The sequence below is a fragment of the Canis aureus genome, chromosome 32 (genome assembly GCF_053574225.1).
Source record: "Canis aureus isolate CA01 chromosome 32, VMU_Caureus_v.1.0, whole genome shotgun sequence".
Taxonomy (NCBI): Eukaryota; Metazoa; Chordata; class Mammalia; order Carnivora; family Canidae; genus Canis; species Canis aureus.
This window is the reverse complement of record NC_135642.1, coordinates 10,039,945-10,056,301: the sequence shown is the minus strand read 5'-3', so window position 1 is coordinate 10,056,301 and position 16,357 is coordinate 10,039,945. Positions and strand designations below refer to the sequence as shown.

The window sequence follows — 16,357 nt, the reverse complement described above, 5'->3', positions numbered from 1 at the left end:
CAGTTATCTTAAGATCAATAACCTTTGGACTAAAGAGGATATCTAGTAGACATATAACACATTAGCTTGGCTATTTCTGGGAGTGTACTTTTTCATTTTTAGGGAATTATGTTTCTTAATCATGCTCTATAATTTGTTTCAGTAATTCTTAATTCAGTCAGCAAGAAAGGTTTTACCCAGTATTTCTCGCCCAAAGGGCTCAGGATAATAGTGTACCTCCACTTTGCTTCCAGGGGAAGTTTTACTTCCTTAAATAGCCTTTTGCATTGGAGAGAATGATTTCTCAAATTGTTCACAAAGCCTGCTCATGTGATATACTTTTATCAAGTACTTTTATTCAGGTAGCTGGTACATAGTTGATTCTGCTTTATGCAGAACCATAAGAAATTTCCATTAGCAGTTAGGGCTTCAGTCTTTTCCTGCTTCTCCCCATCTGAAAACTTCTCCATTGCCTGCTAGAAGGCTTGAGAATCTACTATGGTAGTCACTCCATTGAGCACACACAGAAGTAATCCAGGCATTCACTTTCAAGAATGCAGACATCTTTTTTGAAGTAAATTTGAATGAAATAATTGTAACTTAATGCTAGTGCAGTCTAGAAAGTTATCTGGCACTTGGGAAGCTCTCAAACTTTTCATTTTCCAGTTCGCCAATTAATTGGTTTGTCTCTAAAATGATTAACTGGAAATAAGATAGTGAGGCAGAGGGACCTTTGATTTGAGTAGGCATGAGGGAGGATTCTGGAAAAGGAAAGTCCTATCTTGGAAGGGCTGGCTTGGATGGGGGATTTGCAATGGATATCACTTCAGGAGGGCAGGGGCATTTGGGGCTGAGTGCAGTGATGGATAGGAGCTGAAGGAAAGAGGGAAACTAGAAGATGAAGAAAGGTATCAACAGCAGACATGCTCATACCTTGGTCCTTGGATGTGGCTTTGCATAATTATGACTACTTACTCATAATCTAGCTGCTTGTCCTTGTGTTCTTCCATGGTAGATTCCCTAAAATACCAGCAGAGATGTATCTAATGAATTGGGGAAATAGGTCCACTCTGTAACTACACGAAAGTCCCAAAATATAGAAATAAAATTAACTGGTTTCCTCCCTCCCAGTTCTACATTTTGGACACAACAACAACAACAACAACAACAACAACAACAAAAAAGCTTTGTGATTCTTCTGCCCATGATATGATTATGCCTCAGTAAGGATACAGTGAAGAGAGAAGGATAATGCTGGAAAATTCAATATAAATCCTGTTGGCAGGTATACTAAGATGATTCACCAACACAAAATCCTTTGAAAATGTGTACATGACAATAAGAATCAATAGAGGTTATCGATTGTTCTTAAGTCTCTTTTTTTTCTCTATGCCCGGCTGCTTTTCTTAAGACTCCATGGATGGATACAAGTGCCCTGAAAAATAACCTCTCTTCTTTCTTGTCTGACTTCTATAAGGATCTCCAGATATTAAGATCTCTAGTATTAAATAGGACTCAGAAAAAATAAGCAGGAGTAAATAACTGGCTTTTGTTGGTACTTAGTTGCCTTCTTTTCTCCAATAAACTCTACCTCCCTTCTGATGTATGGTCTTCTTGATTCTGCCCTAGTCTGTTAGCTTCTGAAGAGTCTAAACTTTCCACTGGAACCATCCAATAGAATCTCAGAACTTTGCATAGGGTCATGACTCTGTTATTGACATAAGATGGGTGGGGCAATATGTCACAGTGGGGTGGGTGGCAATGGATTCTTATCATTTGTGCCAAGTTCACAGCCTAGAGGGATACATGTTTCAGGGATGAGTCTTCCCTTTGGCGGCAGTAGTTTTTAATGGATCTGATTTCTAGGCACTTTGAAGGGTTAAGCCTCTGTCTTTATTTCTCTGGCAGATTGAGCACTTTTCCTGCCTGAGTGTGACTCATATGGGAACTCTGGGTCCTAACACCAGTAGTCCAATCCTATAAAGTAGCCAACTAACTACTCATTCATTCAACAAACACTGAAACTTTGAAAGAACATCTATTTTTGCCAAGCACTGTTATAAGTACTCGGGACAGAGTGAACAAAAGAGTCCAAAGAACCTGCCTTTATGGAGTTTACACTCTAGGGTGTGTGTGTGTGTGTGTGTGTGTGTGTATGTGTGTGTGTATGCGGGGTGGGTGGGTAAAAGGGGTAACACAAGTAACAGAATAAATGAGTACATTTATCTTATCTGGTGTGTACATTTTGGCCAGATTCTGCACAATTTGTAACTTTTTGTATGTGCAAGTCACTGGAAACCTGGAAGTTTCAGATCTTGACTTAATAAGGACTGCATTGAGTTGATTTGTGGGCCAGAGTGACTTCTTACAATACTGTAGTTTCTAACAAACTATTTGTAAAATTAATGGCCTCTGATGACCCCCATTACCATCTCCCTTCTTCCTGAAAGAAGGCATTTCATTGCTTTATGAAGCTGTACACAGAAGAGTAATTAAGTAACAATTCAGGCCAATGGCCTCTCCCAGGAATTAATGGTAGGGAGAGTTCATTAACCCCAGCTGGTTATAGCTTCTCCAGGAAATGCCCTGGACCAAGGTTATCGTAGCGATTAATGTATTGGATAGAGACTTTAACTGGGATAAAAATAAAGCTCCATCTCCTTCCTGGGGAGCTTTTCTCCTTGAGGGGCTACCAAAGGCAAGCCCGTAGGAGCAGCGGAACCCCAAGCTGAGGGGGCCTTGTGTGGGATGAAGACAACAGATTGCCATTAGTGAGAACTGCTAAATCAAGGTAAAAGCAGGGCCTTGGGGGCAGATTAAGGTCCTTGATATAAACCTCCCCGCTCTTTGGGAGGTGGCTTTTGATTAACACCCAGTGCGGCTCTAGGGCAGCTGTTTCCGCCTTGTTAACTTTTCCATGCCATACCCTGCCCCGTGCACAGGAGTCGCGGAGAGATGCCGATTTTGCTGCATTGCTGCCGGGGATACAGTGGCCTTTATGTGGAAGTCTGTTGTGAAAACACCCTCTTTTGACACGCTGGACATTTGGGCTCTTTTTGCTGGGGCTCTACCCTTCTGCAGCGAGGGCCCTGGTCAGATGCATGAGTCCCCGATAAGCTGCCCGGGCCCTGGTCCTTTCTGCTGCCTCAGGCAGATGGAGACCTATTTCTTCTGCTCACTTCAGTTGTCCTCACTTTACTTTGGCGAAATCTTCTCAGATATTTTTATAAATGAGCCTGCTTTTGAGGCTCATAGCCAGGCAAGGCTCTAGAACCTCATTTTAGATCAGTTTTCAAATACAGAATCAAGTACACTATTTTCCTTATGTCCTTACTTATTTTTAGTGACTATTTCTGTACAGTCTTTAGGCTCATAAAATCTCCTCGAATTTCCTTTCAGAATACTTCTCAGAATAGCTTTTTCAAAAGCAGAAACTTGAACTAAACTGAAACGTAAAGCAAAGACAGAGAGAGAGAGAGAGAGAGAGAGAGAGAGAGAGAGAGAATGTACCAGTACTTAATATGGTTATTATTTAATATCCAGTAAACTACAGTAGTTTAAATTGACAAAAAGTTGTGTATTTTAAAACTAATCCTTCTAAATTTATTGCATCATTGCTATTACAACAGCAAGAAAGAACTAAAAAGGAAAGTTCACCAAGGATTTCACTTCAGCAAAAACCCTGTATTTTTCCAAATTTTCTTCTTTTCTTTTTTTTTTTTTGCCTGCTAACAAACCATCTTTTATAGTGATCATAGAATAGATATACTGTGGTGTTTTGCCTTTTCACTTAATATTTTTTATGAACATTTCTCAGGTTGCTACATATTCCCTATAATTATAATTTTAATCTCTACATAAAAGTCTATTGAGTTGATATTTATAATCCATTTCATCATACCCCTCTTTCCATACTGTTTATATTTTTGCATACCCATCTTTTCTCCAAGGCCAGGAAGAGTACCTGCATTAACTTTATAGAGCCACCATAACAAAATACTGCTACAGATAGAGTGATTTAAACAACAGAAATTTATTTTCTCACAATTCTGGAGACTGTGAGTCCTGAGCAAAGTGTTGGCAGGGTTGTTTCTCCTGAGGTCTAGTTCCTTGGCTTAGGTGGCTGTGTTCTGTCTGTGTCCTCACATGGTCTTCCCTCTGTGTGTGTGTCTATGTCCTAATCTCCCCTTCTAAAACAACATCAGTCATATAGGACTAGGGCCCACCCTAATGACCTCATTTAAAGTTAATTACCACTGTAAAGACCCTATCTTCAGATAAAGTTACATTCTGAGGTATTAGGTATTTAGATGTCAACATACGAATATTGGGGAGGGGGAACACAAGTCAATCTATGTGAGATACTCAGCAAATCTTTAACTGTGACTGAATTTATGAACATTTGAATTGTTTTCCCTTCCTCTAATAACAGCCCTTGAATATACATGTATAGTCTTTATATTTTTCAGGTATAACCAGAATGTCAAAGTATACATTTATATTTTTACCAATTTTGAATGTCTATTCATTAGAATATTAGTCAACTGCTTTTTATTTTACAAATGAGGAAAATAAAGGCAGGAGAGATTAAATGTCTTGTTGAGATTAAAAAATATCTGCCAGATGTGAGACCTCATCTCTTACCATTATAAGCCTGGGAAAGTATAAGAAGAAGGCATTTCCCTGATTGTAATACAGGGCTGGTATTAGGGACTAGCAGTTATTCAGGGGGTCTCACCTGTTAGTGACATAATTTTGGTTTTCAATGAGGTCATTTCAGAACTCACCATACTTAATCACTGCTTTATTTCAAATCTGCTTCTCTAGCTTTAATTTAAAAAGTTTGAGGTAAGGAAGTGATCATTAAATGGAGGATTCCTAAAAAGGATAACCAGAACCTCTGCAAGCAAGCTTGCATAAAAATGCTACACTAGGGATCCCTGGGTGGCACAGCGGTTTAGCGCCTGCCTTTGGCCCAGGGCGCGATCCTGGATACCCGGGATCGAATCCCACGTCGGGCTCCCGGTGCATGGAGCCTGCTTCTCCCTCTGCCTATGTCTCTGCCTCTCTCTCTCTCTGTATGACTATCATAAATAAATAAATAAAAATTAAAAAAAAAATTAAAAAAAAATGCTACACTAAAATCTAGTGTAATTTTATACTCCCTTCTCAGTCCTTCTGTGTTCTTTCTGCCCTGTACTGGGAACACCTCTAAACTTGCTGATTGGCCTTTGATCATTACAGAGGAGTCTTTCATGCATTGAGATGTTAGGATGTCTTTTACTTAATAGAAGTAATATTATACTACAATACTTATACTATGAATGACTAACGTTTAGCTCTATATAATTCATCATTCTTCATTTGTTTAGCAGACATTCTTCTGAGTACCTAAGTAGATAATGGTATGTCTCAAAGACAACTTGAGTACTCGGTTTCATAAGGTACTAACTACATCGTGATAAATGTTATGGTGGAGGCAGCTAAAAATTGCTTTCGAGTTCAGATGGGGAGCAACTGTATGAGTTAGGGAAGCTTCAAAGGGAAGGTGCCTTTTGGATTGAGTCTTAAAGGAAGGGAGTAAATTACATATAATAGGAAAGGCTATTCTAAGAGGAGGGAATGATAGATTCAAAGGCACACTATGCTCAGTGAGTGGTGAAAGTTCACTGTACTTTCTCTCTAAAGCAACACGTCCCAATGTGTCGTACATGAACAGTTGGTTGTGTAATTAATAGTTTTAGGAGGTAACATTTTTTATTTTAAAAATTAATTTTAAATAATGATGGTTAAATATTTGGTAGTAAAGCTACAAGTAGTACATGAAAACTTAGAAACATTGCTTTGCATGAAAATAAATGTATTGGAGTAAAAATAGTACTTGGTTTAAAGAAAAATATTAAGTAGATAGTTGTTCTGGGGGAAGGTGAATGTAGCAAACATTGTGAAGGTAGAATGTGAGTAATTAAAGTTTGGGGATTAGTGCTCTAAGAGCATATATGGCATGACAGGAAAGGAACCTTGCTGTCCCTTTCCCATCATCCTGAGCATAAGCACTGCATACTTGTGCTCAAGATGTCAGGTTTCATCTTGAGGCACCCCAAGAAGCATGAGAAACTTTTAGGTAGAAAGTGACATGGTCATTGTATTTGAGAAAGATAATTCTGGAGCAGTGAAGGATGGATGGGAGGAAGAAGCCTCCAGTGCTGTCCATACTGTGCATTATGATCAGACATCTCAGGGGAGATATTTTACTTTAGGTTTCCATTTGGCGAGGAAGCTCAGGTTTTTATCAAGCATTTTTTTTCCCACTGGAAGTTGTATATTGGAGTTTTTTCCCCCCTTTATATTATTTTTGGTTTGGTTTATTTTCTTTAAAGATTTTATCTTTTATTTATTCATGAGAGACACACAGAGAGAGGCAGAGACATAGGCAGAGGGAGAAGCAGGCTCCCTGCTTCATCAGGGAAGCCTGATGTGGGACTTGATCTCGGAACTCCAGGATCACTCCCTGGGCCAAAGGCAGATGCTCAACCGCTGAGCCACCCAGGTGTCCCTTTGGTTTGGTTTACAAAAGTAATATTAAATCTTCTTGGTGAACAATGTCTTACCACACCTGTAATGAGAGAGTTTTTGTCTCTAACTCCTCCACTTTTACTTCTGTAGCCATTGCTTGCAATCTAGAGATAGTTTGGTCTCTCCTTATTCTTTCAAATTGTTTTCACTGGGGCTAATTCTTCCCCTAAATGGAAATGTGGCAATCTCATGACATTTTCTGGTTACTTTCAGTCCCAAAACGATGTTCCAGTTCAGTAATCCAAGGATCTAGTACCATGTCATAATAAAAACTCTGTGCCTGGTGTGGAGTGGAGGTTTCTTCCCTCTGGGAGCTGAGGCCTGCTGTGGGTGGAAAGACTGCACTGGGAGTGGGCTTGTTGACTTCTCTCTTTCCACAGGGAGCACACCTGTCTCTCCTTTCCACCAGGCTGGCTACAAATGAGAGGAGGTAAGATAGGAAAGGGGACTTTAAAGTCCTTACTTGACTGGTTCTGTTGTGTACCGGCACCGTGTCCCTTAGGGCCTGCTTGGAGTGTAGACCTAATGCTTTCTCTTGTGGAAGTTGTTGGAAATTGCCAAAGCACTCTTGTGGCATACCTGGAAATTCTAGTTCTGACCTGGACAATTGCATGCATGTCTAATCCAGTCATTCATTTGCATCTCCCTTAGCCACTAAGACTTTTGTCATCTTGCCAGGTTCTCTTGGCCAATCACTTGGCCTTCTAGTTGGCCAGGACTGGCTATATGATTTGTAGAACATAGTGAACTGAGTTCACGCTGTGTAGAACTCTGAGAATGAGGGCCTTTTCTCAAAAATTAAGAATTTCAAGTCAGTGATAGCAGAATATGTCCATGAAGCTGGCCTTGCAGGTGGCTCTCATGAATGCGACCTAAGTCAATACTGTGCAGGCAGACACACTCACATATTCTTTGTCTGAACAGGCTCTGGAACACAGGCCAGCTCCCACTTGTTTCCTTTGCTGTCAAAGCAGTTAGCTAACCTCTCTCATGCCCTTAGATATCCTAGATGACAGTCTTACAGTGGTCTCTAGTATTCCCTATGCATGTGAGGACACCTAGGAAGATCTAATGGGCTCCTGAAAACCCTTTTCTTATATTAATTTTGTATCATTGCTAAAATAAATTGCCACAAACTTTGCTTTTATTATTTATTGTACAGTTCTGGAGGTCAGAAGTCTGACATGGCTCTCAACAGGTAAAATCAAGGTTTTGGCAAGGCTGCTTTCTTCTGGAGGCTCTAGGAAAGAAGGAATTTCTTTCCTTGGCTTTTCCAGCTTCTAAAGGCAACCTGCATTCCTAGGCTCATGGCTCCTTCTTTCTTCCTGAAAGCCAGAAGTGTAGAATCTTCAGATCTCTCTCTGATTCTCTGACCTTTGCTTCTGTGATCATATTGTCTGCTCTCTTTCTGACCTTCCTGCCACCCTCTTACAAAGTCCCTGATAATAACCTCTGGTTCATCCAAATAACTCAAGGATAATATCGCCATTTCAAGATCCTTAAACACATCTGCAAAGACCAGTTGTCATGTGAAGTAACATCCCCACAGAGGATGGGGACATGGACATGTTTGGAGGGGGACATCATTCAGCCTACCTCACTTATCTTGAGGCAAAGGGAGAAGCAGCCCTCCCATCCTTCCCTTTGAATTCATATCTCATTAGGCTAGGGAGGGATCTATATGCCACTGTGGGTATAGACAGCACAGCCCTCTGAAGAAATCTTTCCTCCAATCTTGGCTCTACATTAATTCTAAAGTAGGTGAGGAGTTTAAGAATCATATAAGAAGTTCTGTAAATAAACTATTTATATTCAAGTCCTTATCTCAGAGCCTGTTTCAAATTCATCTTTTGTCTTATGCTTTCCTGATTATACTTTTTTTTTTTTTGCTTTCCTGATTATACTGTTAAAGTATTCCAGTACCAATTAGTGTATAAGGACTTTTATAAGGACTTTGGTCCTTATAAAATAGCATTTAAGTAGGAAAACAGTAATAAATCATTTCATTTTTTGAGTTAAATGATTCATTTCCCTTGATGAAAAGTTAATTTTGAAAATTCTGGGAAGTGATTTCTTCTGTGCTCTGTTTTGAGTCCCGATACCTTGCATTTTCCACACTTACATAATTTAGAGTAAAATCTTCAAATGTTATTTCAAAGACAAGGTTTTAACTTTTTTTTTTTTTTTTTAGTTTTCAAAATGGGATACTGGAATGGATAGCTGTGTATGATCTGTTTGACTTTCTGTTCCACAGCCTGACAGCTCCAAGATTAAACTCTGTGCCAGGCTGCAGGAGCCCTCCCCTCACTGATTATAGGAATCTAACTCGTGGAGAATCTACCCAGCCCCTCTTCCTATTTTCTCTGACTCCGTACTCCTAGTACTAGTTACCTGAGGTAGTACATCGTCCCATGACCAGTTCCTATTTTATTCCTCAGTTTCAGGGTCTGGAATTCTGTCACAAGCCTACCTGGAAATACAGTACTGACTCATCCTGCAAGTAGACTCTCTTTTTATTGGAACTTGATGCGCACATCTCTGACCCTAAATTCTTCCTCAAAGCTGGGCCCCTCCAGTGCTTCCACAATTTTCCAAGGTCCTGCCTGCCCAAGTCCCCATGTCTCTATGGTCTGCCTGCTTACTGGAATGTGCCCATATTACCATTTGTTGGGTGTCCTTGCTTCTAATCACCTGCCTTTCCCCGCTCCTTTGTCTCTATACCAGCTCTCTAGATCTCAAATGCTTTTGGCACAACCGTCCTCCATTTTGCTGCCAAAATAGAATCTTAATAGCTGCCCCTTCCAGAAGTTGTATTTTGCCCCTGTTTCAGTAGCTTCTCCTTATGTGGAATATTCTGCTATGAATGGCATGCTTGGTATAATAATATTAATGTATAATTGGGGTATTTTTGATGAAAGTTGAAAAATGAGATTTTATAATTAGGATATATTTTGAAAATTCTATGCACGGGGTATAGTTTGGTGATACTTAAACACATGAAGCACTTTCGGGAGCTATTTCACAAATAACAGTGTTCTCAATGTCTGAGTTATGCTACAGTTCAGAAAGAGAGGGTGCTCATCTTCAAATTCAATCTTTTTCTTCCAATACTCATTGATTTTTGTTTGGGTTCTTGTAATTTTAATAGACTTCTTTCCCATAAAAATGTAAATAAACAAAGATAAAGGTGAATGCTTTCTTAAGCAGATTTTAGTTTTGAACAAAACATCTGTGAGAGGTCAAATTTAAGATAATTTCAGGATTCTAAACAGGTTTTATAACCTCTATTGGCAAGAGATCTGTATTTGCAGAATCCATAAAGCTTTTAAGGTATAGTTGATATTGAAACAATAATGACCCTGGAACAGGATATTTCCTGGAGATTAATGACCAGCTGGGAGGGGTTGATGGCCTGAGGTGTAGTTGAGGGCCATTAACCTCAGACAGTCATTAAAGCCCAGGAAATGTCCTATGTCTAGGTCGTTATTGTTATTATAAATTGAAAATGGAAAAAAGAAACAGGCATACAGATGATCTGAAGGGCGCCTCCATTTCCAATGGTTTGAACAGGGAGAGTTCTGGGAGAATTTATTCCCCCATTCATTAGCCAACCAATCTCTCTGAATCCTCTGTCACATTGCCCTTCAAGTGATGGGTCTTTGTGCTGGAAATCCCTGAATTCCCCAGACACCTGGGTAGAGAGAACAGTTCCCTTGTTGTAGCTCCTTTTACTCAGAGTGACTGGATTAAACAAATAGTAATGGTGAATAGCTTTGCTACTTGCTCTTAATTGTACCCTGCATTACCATCAACTTGCTTCCCATGGGATAAGCTGTTTTCTTATCTATTTAGCTGCAGTAAACTTTGCAGAGCTAAATTTTAAGCCCTTGAATATGTTGTCTGTGCTTATTTCCCAGATTGTTGGGGGGTGAAAGTGCATGTTATTTGCTTTGCAGTTGTGCTGTCTTTAGTCAAGCTACATATGGCATCCCAGTTCAATACCTTATTCAATTTCCAAAAAGTACTATAGATATTTTGAATTCCCAACTAAGAAGCAATGGTTAGTTTTGAATGCGTTAAGTTTCAGCTTTTATACTAATCCTGTAGTAGCAAATTCACCTTCCTCTTTTTTTTTTTTTTTTTTTCAAACAAAATATTCAAAATGGAGAAGTTACCACTTTAGGGTTTCCACTAAGGCTTCATAACACAGAGTTGGATATGAAATATTAGGCTAGAATATTCTGAAACAACTTGCCAAATTTATTTTATTCATTGGGTATAAGAAATTTCATGTGAGATTTACAAAAAAAAAAAAAAAAAAAAAAAGAGCAGTATGACCTGAGGATCATTAGGCTACCATTTCTTTCAGTCAGTATTACATCTGAGGTATGCATTGGATCAACTCAAAATCGTCACAGATGACTGTAAAAGAAAAAAAAGAAAGAAAGAAAGAAAGAGAGGAAGGAAGAAAGAAAGAAGGAGGACAAGAAAGAAAAACTCAAACTATTTCCCTTGATAACATTGATCAAGAACATTAGCTTTATAGAAGAATAGCATTTAACTGTATAGTACTAGGCTGCCAGTATTATTATGAATTTGTAAATATAATATATGGTCCATCCTCAAAAGGCTCCTCTTTTACCTGTAGTGGTGCCTAAAATTCCTGTTACTCATAACTTTGATCTAAGATATTGAAAGTCCCAGTAAAACTACAAATGCTAAGTTTTCAACCATTGATATTTACCCTAATTTTAAGTTATTAAATGTTCCAGACCATAGTTAGCATGTGGATTCAACATAATCAAAAGGTAAGATTAATAAATAATAAAGGGAAGTAACATAAAAGTATTCTTTTTTCAAATCCCTATCAGTGCAATCTATGAAATTCCTTTTCATGGCAGTATCTTCAGAGTAATTCACACTCCCTTTGATGTTCCTTACAGTCTTCCTATTCCACTGTTCCTTCTCATTTTAACACGTTTTTATCAAACATGGTTCTTGTGCTAGTCTGTGCTCTGTTGCTTTCTAGAATCTCTTTATGTTGACATTTCTGGTGAGGTGGGCTGATTTTCATGTGGACTGCAGGATTTGTTGTTGCCTTATGGTGGCACAACTCATGAAATAAATGTTACCCTATAGAGTTGTAGTATTACTCTGGTGAAGTGTGGAAGAACTCTATTTCCACCAGCTACAACTGTTCTGTTTTTGTCATTGTTGTTGTTTGTTTGTTTTTAGCAATAATCTGATTTTGAGTTTTTATTTTCATAGTGTACCTGTTGATTTCCTACTTTATTTTAATTTAATAATTCTTCTTCCCACCCCTTTGACTTTCTATATTACCCCATCTAGTGGAATTTGGTGCAAGTTATTATGGAAATAGGTTGGGAGATATTACAAATGATGTTGTCCATGGTGACCTATAAAATCACCCCCTGGCCCTCTACTGAACTAGGCACTTTGAATCTCCCTTTGGGATGAATTCTCTGCGTATTTCACACTGCTGAAAAGTTCCAGGGCCCTCTCTGAAGGTTCTGTAACTACATTTTTACACCATCAGTCATTGCTTATTGATGAAGGCCCTGCGGTCATCCTGGGTAGTCTACACAGAAGCATACTGCCATATCTGAATTCTTGCATCACAAGGGTAGACTAGAGACCCTTTGAGGACTCTGACTTCCCATTATTTTTTCAAGTATTTTTAATGTGCTTCTGTAAGGGATACTAAAAAGCATAAGTGTCTTGAGTACACAACCACAATGTAATCTAGGGAAGGGGAGAGAAAATGAGACAACATCAAATAATGACAATCTGGCTGTCTTCATTCTGTTTTTTAAAAGATTTTATTTATTTATTCATGAGATACAGAAAGAGAGAAAGAGACAGAGAGAGAGAGAGAGAGAGACAGAGACAGAGACATAGGCAGAGGGAGAGGCAGGCTCCACGCAGGAAGCCTGATGTGGGACTTGATCCTGGGATTCTAGGATCACGCTCTGGGCCGAAGGCAGGAGCTCAACCACTGAGCCACCCAGGCATCCCACTGTCTTCATTCTAAAAGAAGATGAAATCATGAGAAGTTGTAACTATATTTGTTGAAGGGTTTCAACTTATTTGGGTATAATCTTCCAATTTACTGCTCTTCTTCACTGTATTATGATGTAATTATGTATTATAGTACATCATTATAGGTAATTAATAATATATTGACTAAGTTGCAGAAGGTTTCAGTCACTTTTAATTATTAGAATAGTCTTGTGTTATTTCAAAAATTCAAAGCTCTTTTTTCCCCTTCATTCTCCACAGAATTGACTTCTCCTTACTCTAGCTCCTGGCCAGGAGTTTTTCTATCATGCTTAGGCAAGGTAGAAGGAAAGGAACATGCATAAATCCTTCCTATTTAACTGCCTGTGGTAAGGTTGAGTTCAATGACTGGTTAGTTGTCCTCGTGTTTGGTTCAAGGTAATCATTACTGCCTTTTGTGGGCAGGCATGTAGTTATTGGTCCTCTCATATGTAGGTTCTTTGGAGGATTTCCAAAGACTTTCCCTTCTTAATGCATAGTTTCTGATGTGAGAAATCTGGCTTTACACTTTCCCCTACCTTAACCTCTCCCAAAAGTTCACCCTAAAATTGAGGACCCCTTTTCTGGTGGTCAGTCGTCGTCGTCGTTGTCGTCTTCTTTCTTCTTCTTTCTTCTTCTTCTTCTTCTTCTTCTTCTTCTTCTTCTTCTTCTTCTTCTTCTTCTTCTTCTCCTTCTTCTTCTTTCTTCTTTCTTCTTCTTTCGATTTATTTATTTACTCATGAGAGACAGACTGAGAGAGAGAAGCAGAGACATAGGCAGAGGGAGAAGCAGGCTCCTTGCAGGGAGCCTGACGTGGGACTCTATCTCAGATCCTAGGATCACGACATAAACCGAAGGCAGGCGCCCAACTGTGGAGCCACCCAGGTGTCCCATGGTGGTCAGCCTTCTTGATGAAGTCTGGAAAGACAGCTAGAGTTCAATGACTTTTCTCCTGTATATTGACTCTTTGGAAAATCATCTGTCTATGACATGTCATATAATGGGGCAGATAGCTTCATGGTTGCATTTTCTCCCACCATCTTCTCCAATTCTCTTTCTATGGTTCAAGTAGCCCAGGTGTGCTGGCCAAACAGACTGCCAACTCAAAAAGAAACTGCCCAACTTCCCTTCATGTGGATACCTCCTGTTTTTAACATGGGTTGATTTTGAACCCACTTGCCTTGGTTTTAGGTAACAAAATGATCTACTTTCCTTCTCCCTCATAGAATAGTGTCTCTTTAAAAGGCTACTTTCCTCATTACCCTCTGGGATCTCTTTTTACATTGCCCAGGGAGAGATGGTAATGCTTGGTATAGTTAAGGCTCATTCTAAACAGAAGTCTGTCAGTAAGCCCTGTAGGGATATTCTACATATTAGAATATGGGAGTCTTAGCATATTTTAGTCTTCAGCTTAGATGCAGTTCTAGGGAACCTAGAAAATTCCCACTTCATATTCTACCTCAGTTCAGAGGAAAAAGAAAAGGGGATGAATATTAAATAAAATAACTATTGCTGTTCCTATCCTAAAAAAATGAAATCAGAGTCAGATAGCCAGAGATTGAAACTAATATGAACCAGTTGGAGAAATTTGCTGGCCCAGAAGGGGTGCAGCTTGCCAGATATCCTATAAAAGAGTCCAGAGGGATGAGATTCCTTTCAAGGACAGCTGGTGCAATATTAACAGTTAACAGAGAAAACAAAAGTCACATTCTGCTCCTGTTGGCTCTGAGAAACTGATCTCCCTCCTGGAAAAAGTAGAACTGAAAATATGAAAATAGAATTAAGTTTCAAGTGAGTAGGGGGAACAGGGAATACTGATGTGCTTTGAGTTCAGGTCTTCAGGCTGTGATACATTACACTCCAGGATGCCAGAACCATCAAATGTGATTTCTGATTACCTTTCAATTACCACTAAGAGTGTTTGGTTTTTTTCTGTTGTTGTTTTGTTGTTGTTGTTTCACTTTTTTTCTTAAAAGTACAAGAGTTTACAGAGAAAATGCCTCCCCCCAAAACAAAGTCAAATGGAGAAAAAAAAGAAGGGAAAAGGATTTTCAAAACTATAGCCTAGTAATTTTGATGTCATTGTAAGCATAATTTTTGACTGGACTAGTTGGTGGATGGTTTATGAATGGTTATCAAAGAAAGTGTGATCACTGAAAGCAACATGAGTTCGAGAAGAACATTAGCTGGACTAATCAGATCTCTTTTCCCTTTTTTTTAGGCTAGTAATTCATAGTAAAGCTGAAATATAATGTGTTCTAAATTCCATCCTACATTCTCTCATTGCAGTCTCAAAGATTTGATGGGGAAATGTGGACAGATTGTTGTTTGCATAGGTGGACTCATAACTGTTTGAGAAAAAGCTCATTCACTTAAATAATTTTGAATCCTTGTTGTATTCTAGGCAATGTGTGTAGCCCTGGAGGATAAGAGATAAGGATAAGAGACTGGAGAATTGATACTCATTAAGTGTCTGCTGTGTGTACTTACTCTACTTGCCTCACACGTGGGATCTCTTTTACTTGTCTGGGAGGTGGACATCATTATCTCTTTTATAAGTAAGGAAACCAGAGTTCACACTTGTCCAAGGTCACGTGTAGCCGAGATTCAAACTTTGATCTGCTTCATGGTAAAGCCATTATCTTCCCATGACATGATTTTCATTGCTCCAGGAGAATAAACGTAGTTACCAAGAGGCAAGTCAACATAGTAAATTCAGCATCAGATGCTGAGTCACTATAAAGAGGAACTCTCCATCACCTGGGGCTCTGAGGCCTCTGAACTCTGTGCCTGCCCCACCCACTCTTACCACAGGTTTTCGAGGAAAGAATGTCAGAGATGACAGGACGTGATAGCTGTGAGTGGTTGGGAAAGGGGTAAAGATAGGACGAGGAATTGGTCTCAGAGCTCTCACTATCTTAATTTGTTTGGTCACTTCTGATAAAAAAAAATTAAAAATAAAGTTTTTCAAAGATACCCTAAAGCTGAAAACCTGAGTCTTTTTTTTTTTTTTTTTTTTTTTTGGCTAACTCCTTCTGGAATCACCTTTCTAATGGTGACATTGCTGGGACAATGCTGGGCTTTCCCAGAGTGGGTCTCTTTCTGGGCTCTGGCTCTCAGTAAGGCAGGCCCCTGCTGCTTTTCCTCCCTGGTGGAGAGGATAGTATGTATTAAGCTGAAAAATTACTTTCTAGTTGTGAGGAAGGAGTTAGACTGCTGCTTCAGAACTATGAAATTATTTTCAGTGTTTTACAAATGGTCACTACATCAAAAGCAACAAAAAAGGTAATTACAAAGTGTGTACATCATAAACATACTTTTTAAAAAAGATTTATTTATTTGAGAGAAGGAGAGACAGTAAGGAGGAAGGGGCAGAGAGAGAGAGAGAGAGAGAGAGAGAGAGAATCTCAAGCAGACTCAGCTGAGAACAGAGCCCTGTTGTCCTCAGGCTTAATCTCATGACCCTGAGATCATGACTGTGAGATCATGACCTGGGTTGAAATCAAGAGTTGGATGCTTAGCTGACTGACTGAGCCACCCAGGTGCCCTCATTACATTATACTTTTAAAAACACTTCACATTAGGGGCGCCTGGATGGCTCGGTTGGTTGAGCATCTGTCTTTGGCTCGGGTCATGATCCCAGGGTCCTGAGATCAAGCCCTGCATCAGGCTCCCTGTGGGGAGCCTGCTTCTCCCTCTCCCTCTGCCTGCTGCTTCTCCTGAGTGTGCTCTCTTGCTCTGTGAA

At 39.4% G+C, this 16,357-nt stretch overlaps 2 protein-coding genes across 54 annotated transcripts in view; one reads left to right on the top strand and one right to left on the bottom strand.

Moving 5' to 3' along the window:
* The window catches only part of TMCO5A (transmembrane and coiled-coil domains 5A), a 59,452-nt gene extending 57,753 nt beyond the window's left edge, over positions 1–1,699 (bottom strand). For 4 of the 11 annotated variants that reach the window (XM_077880542.1, XM_077880535.1, XM_077880544.1 and 1 more), the window contains exons 1-2: positions 1,571–1,699; positions 955–999 (exon numbers count right to left, since the gene is read on the bottom strand). In XM_077880542.1, coding sequence (XP_077736668.1) covers positions 955–999; positions 1,571–1,683 — 158 coding nt within the window. In that variant the 5' untranslated portion in view covers positions 1,684–1,699. Of the gene's footprint in view, positions 1–912; positions 1,018–1,212; positions 1,405–1,570 lie in introns of those variants that run through there. The other 7 variants (XM_077880536.1, XM_077880537.1, XM_077880538.1 and 4 more) reach the window with 7 other exon arrangements.
* Positions 1–16,357, top strand: part of LOC144302962 (uncharacterized) — a 776,799-nt gene that overhangs the window by 79,594 nt on the left and 680,848 nt on the right. The window lies entirely within an intron of this gene.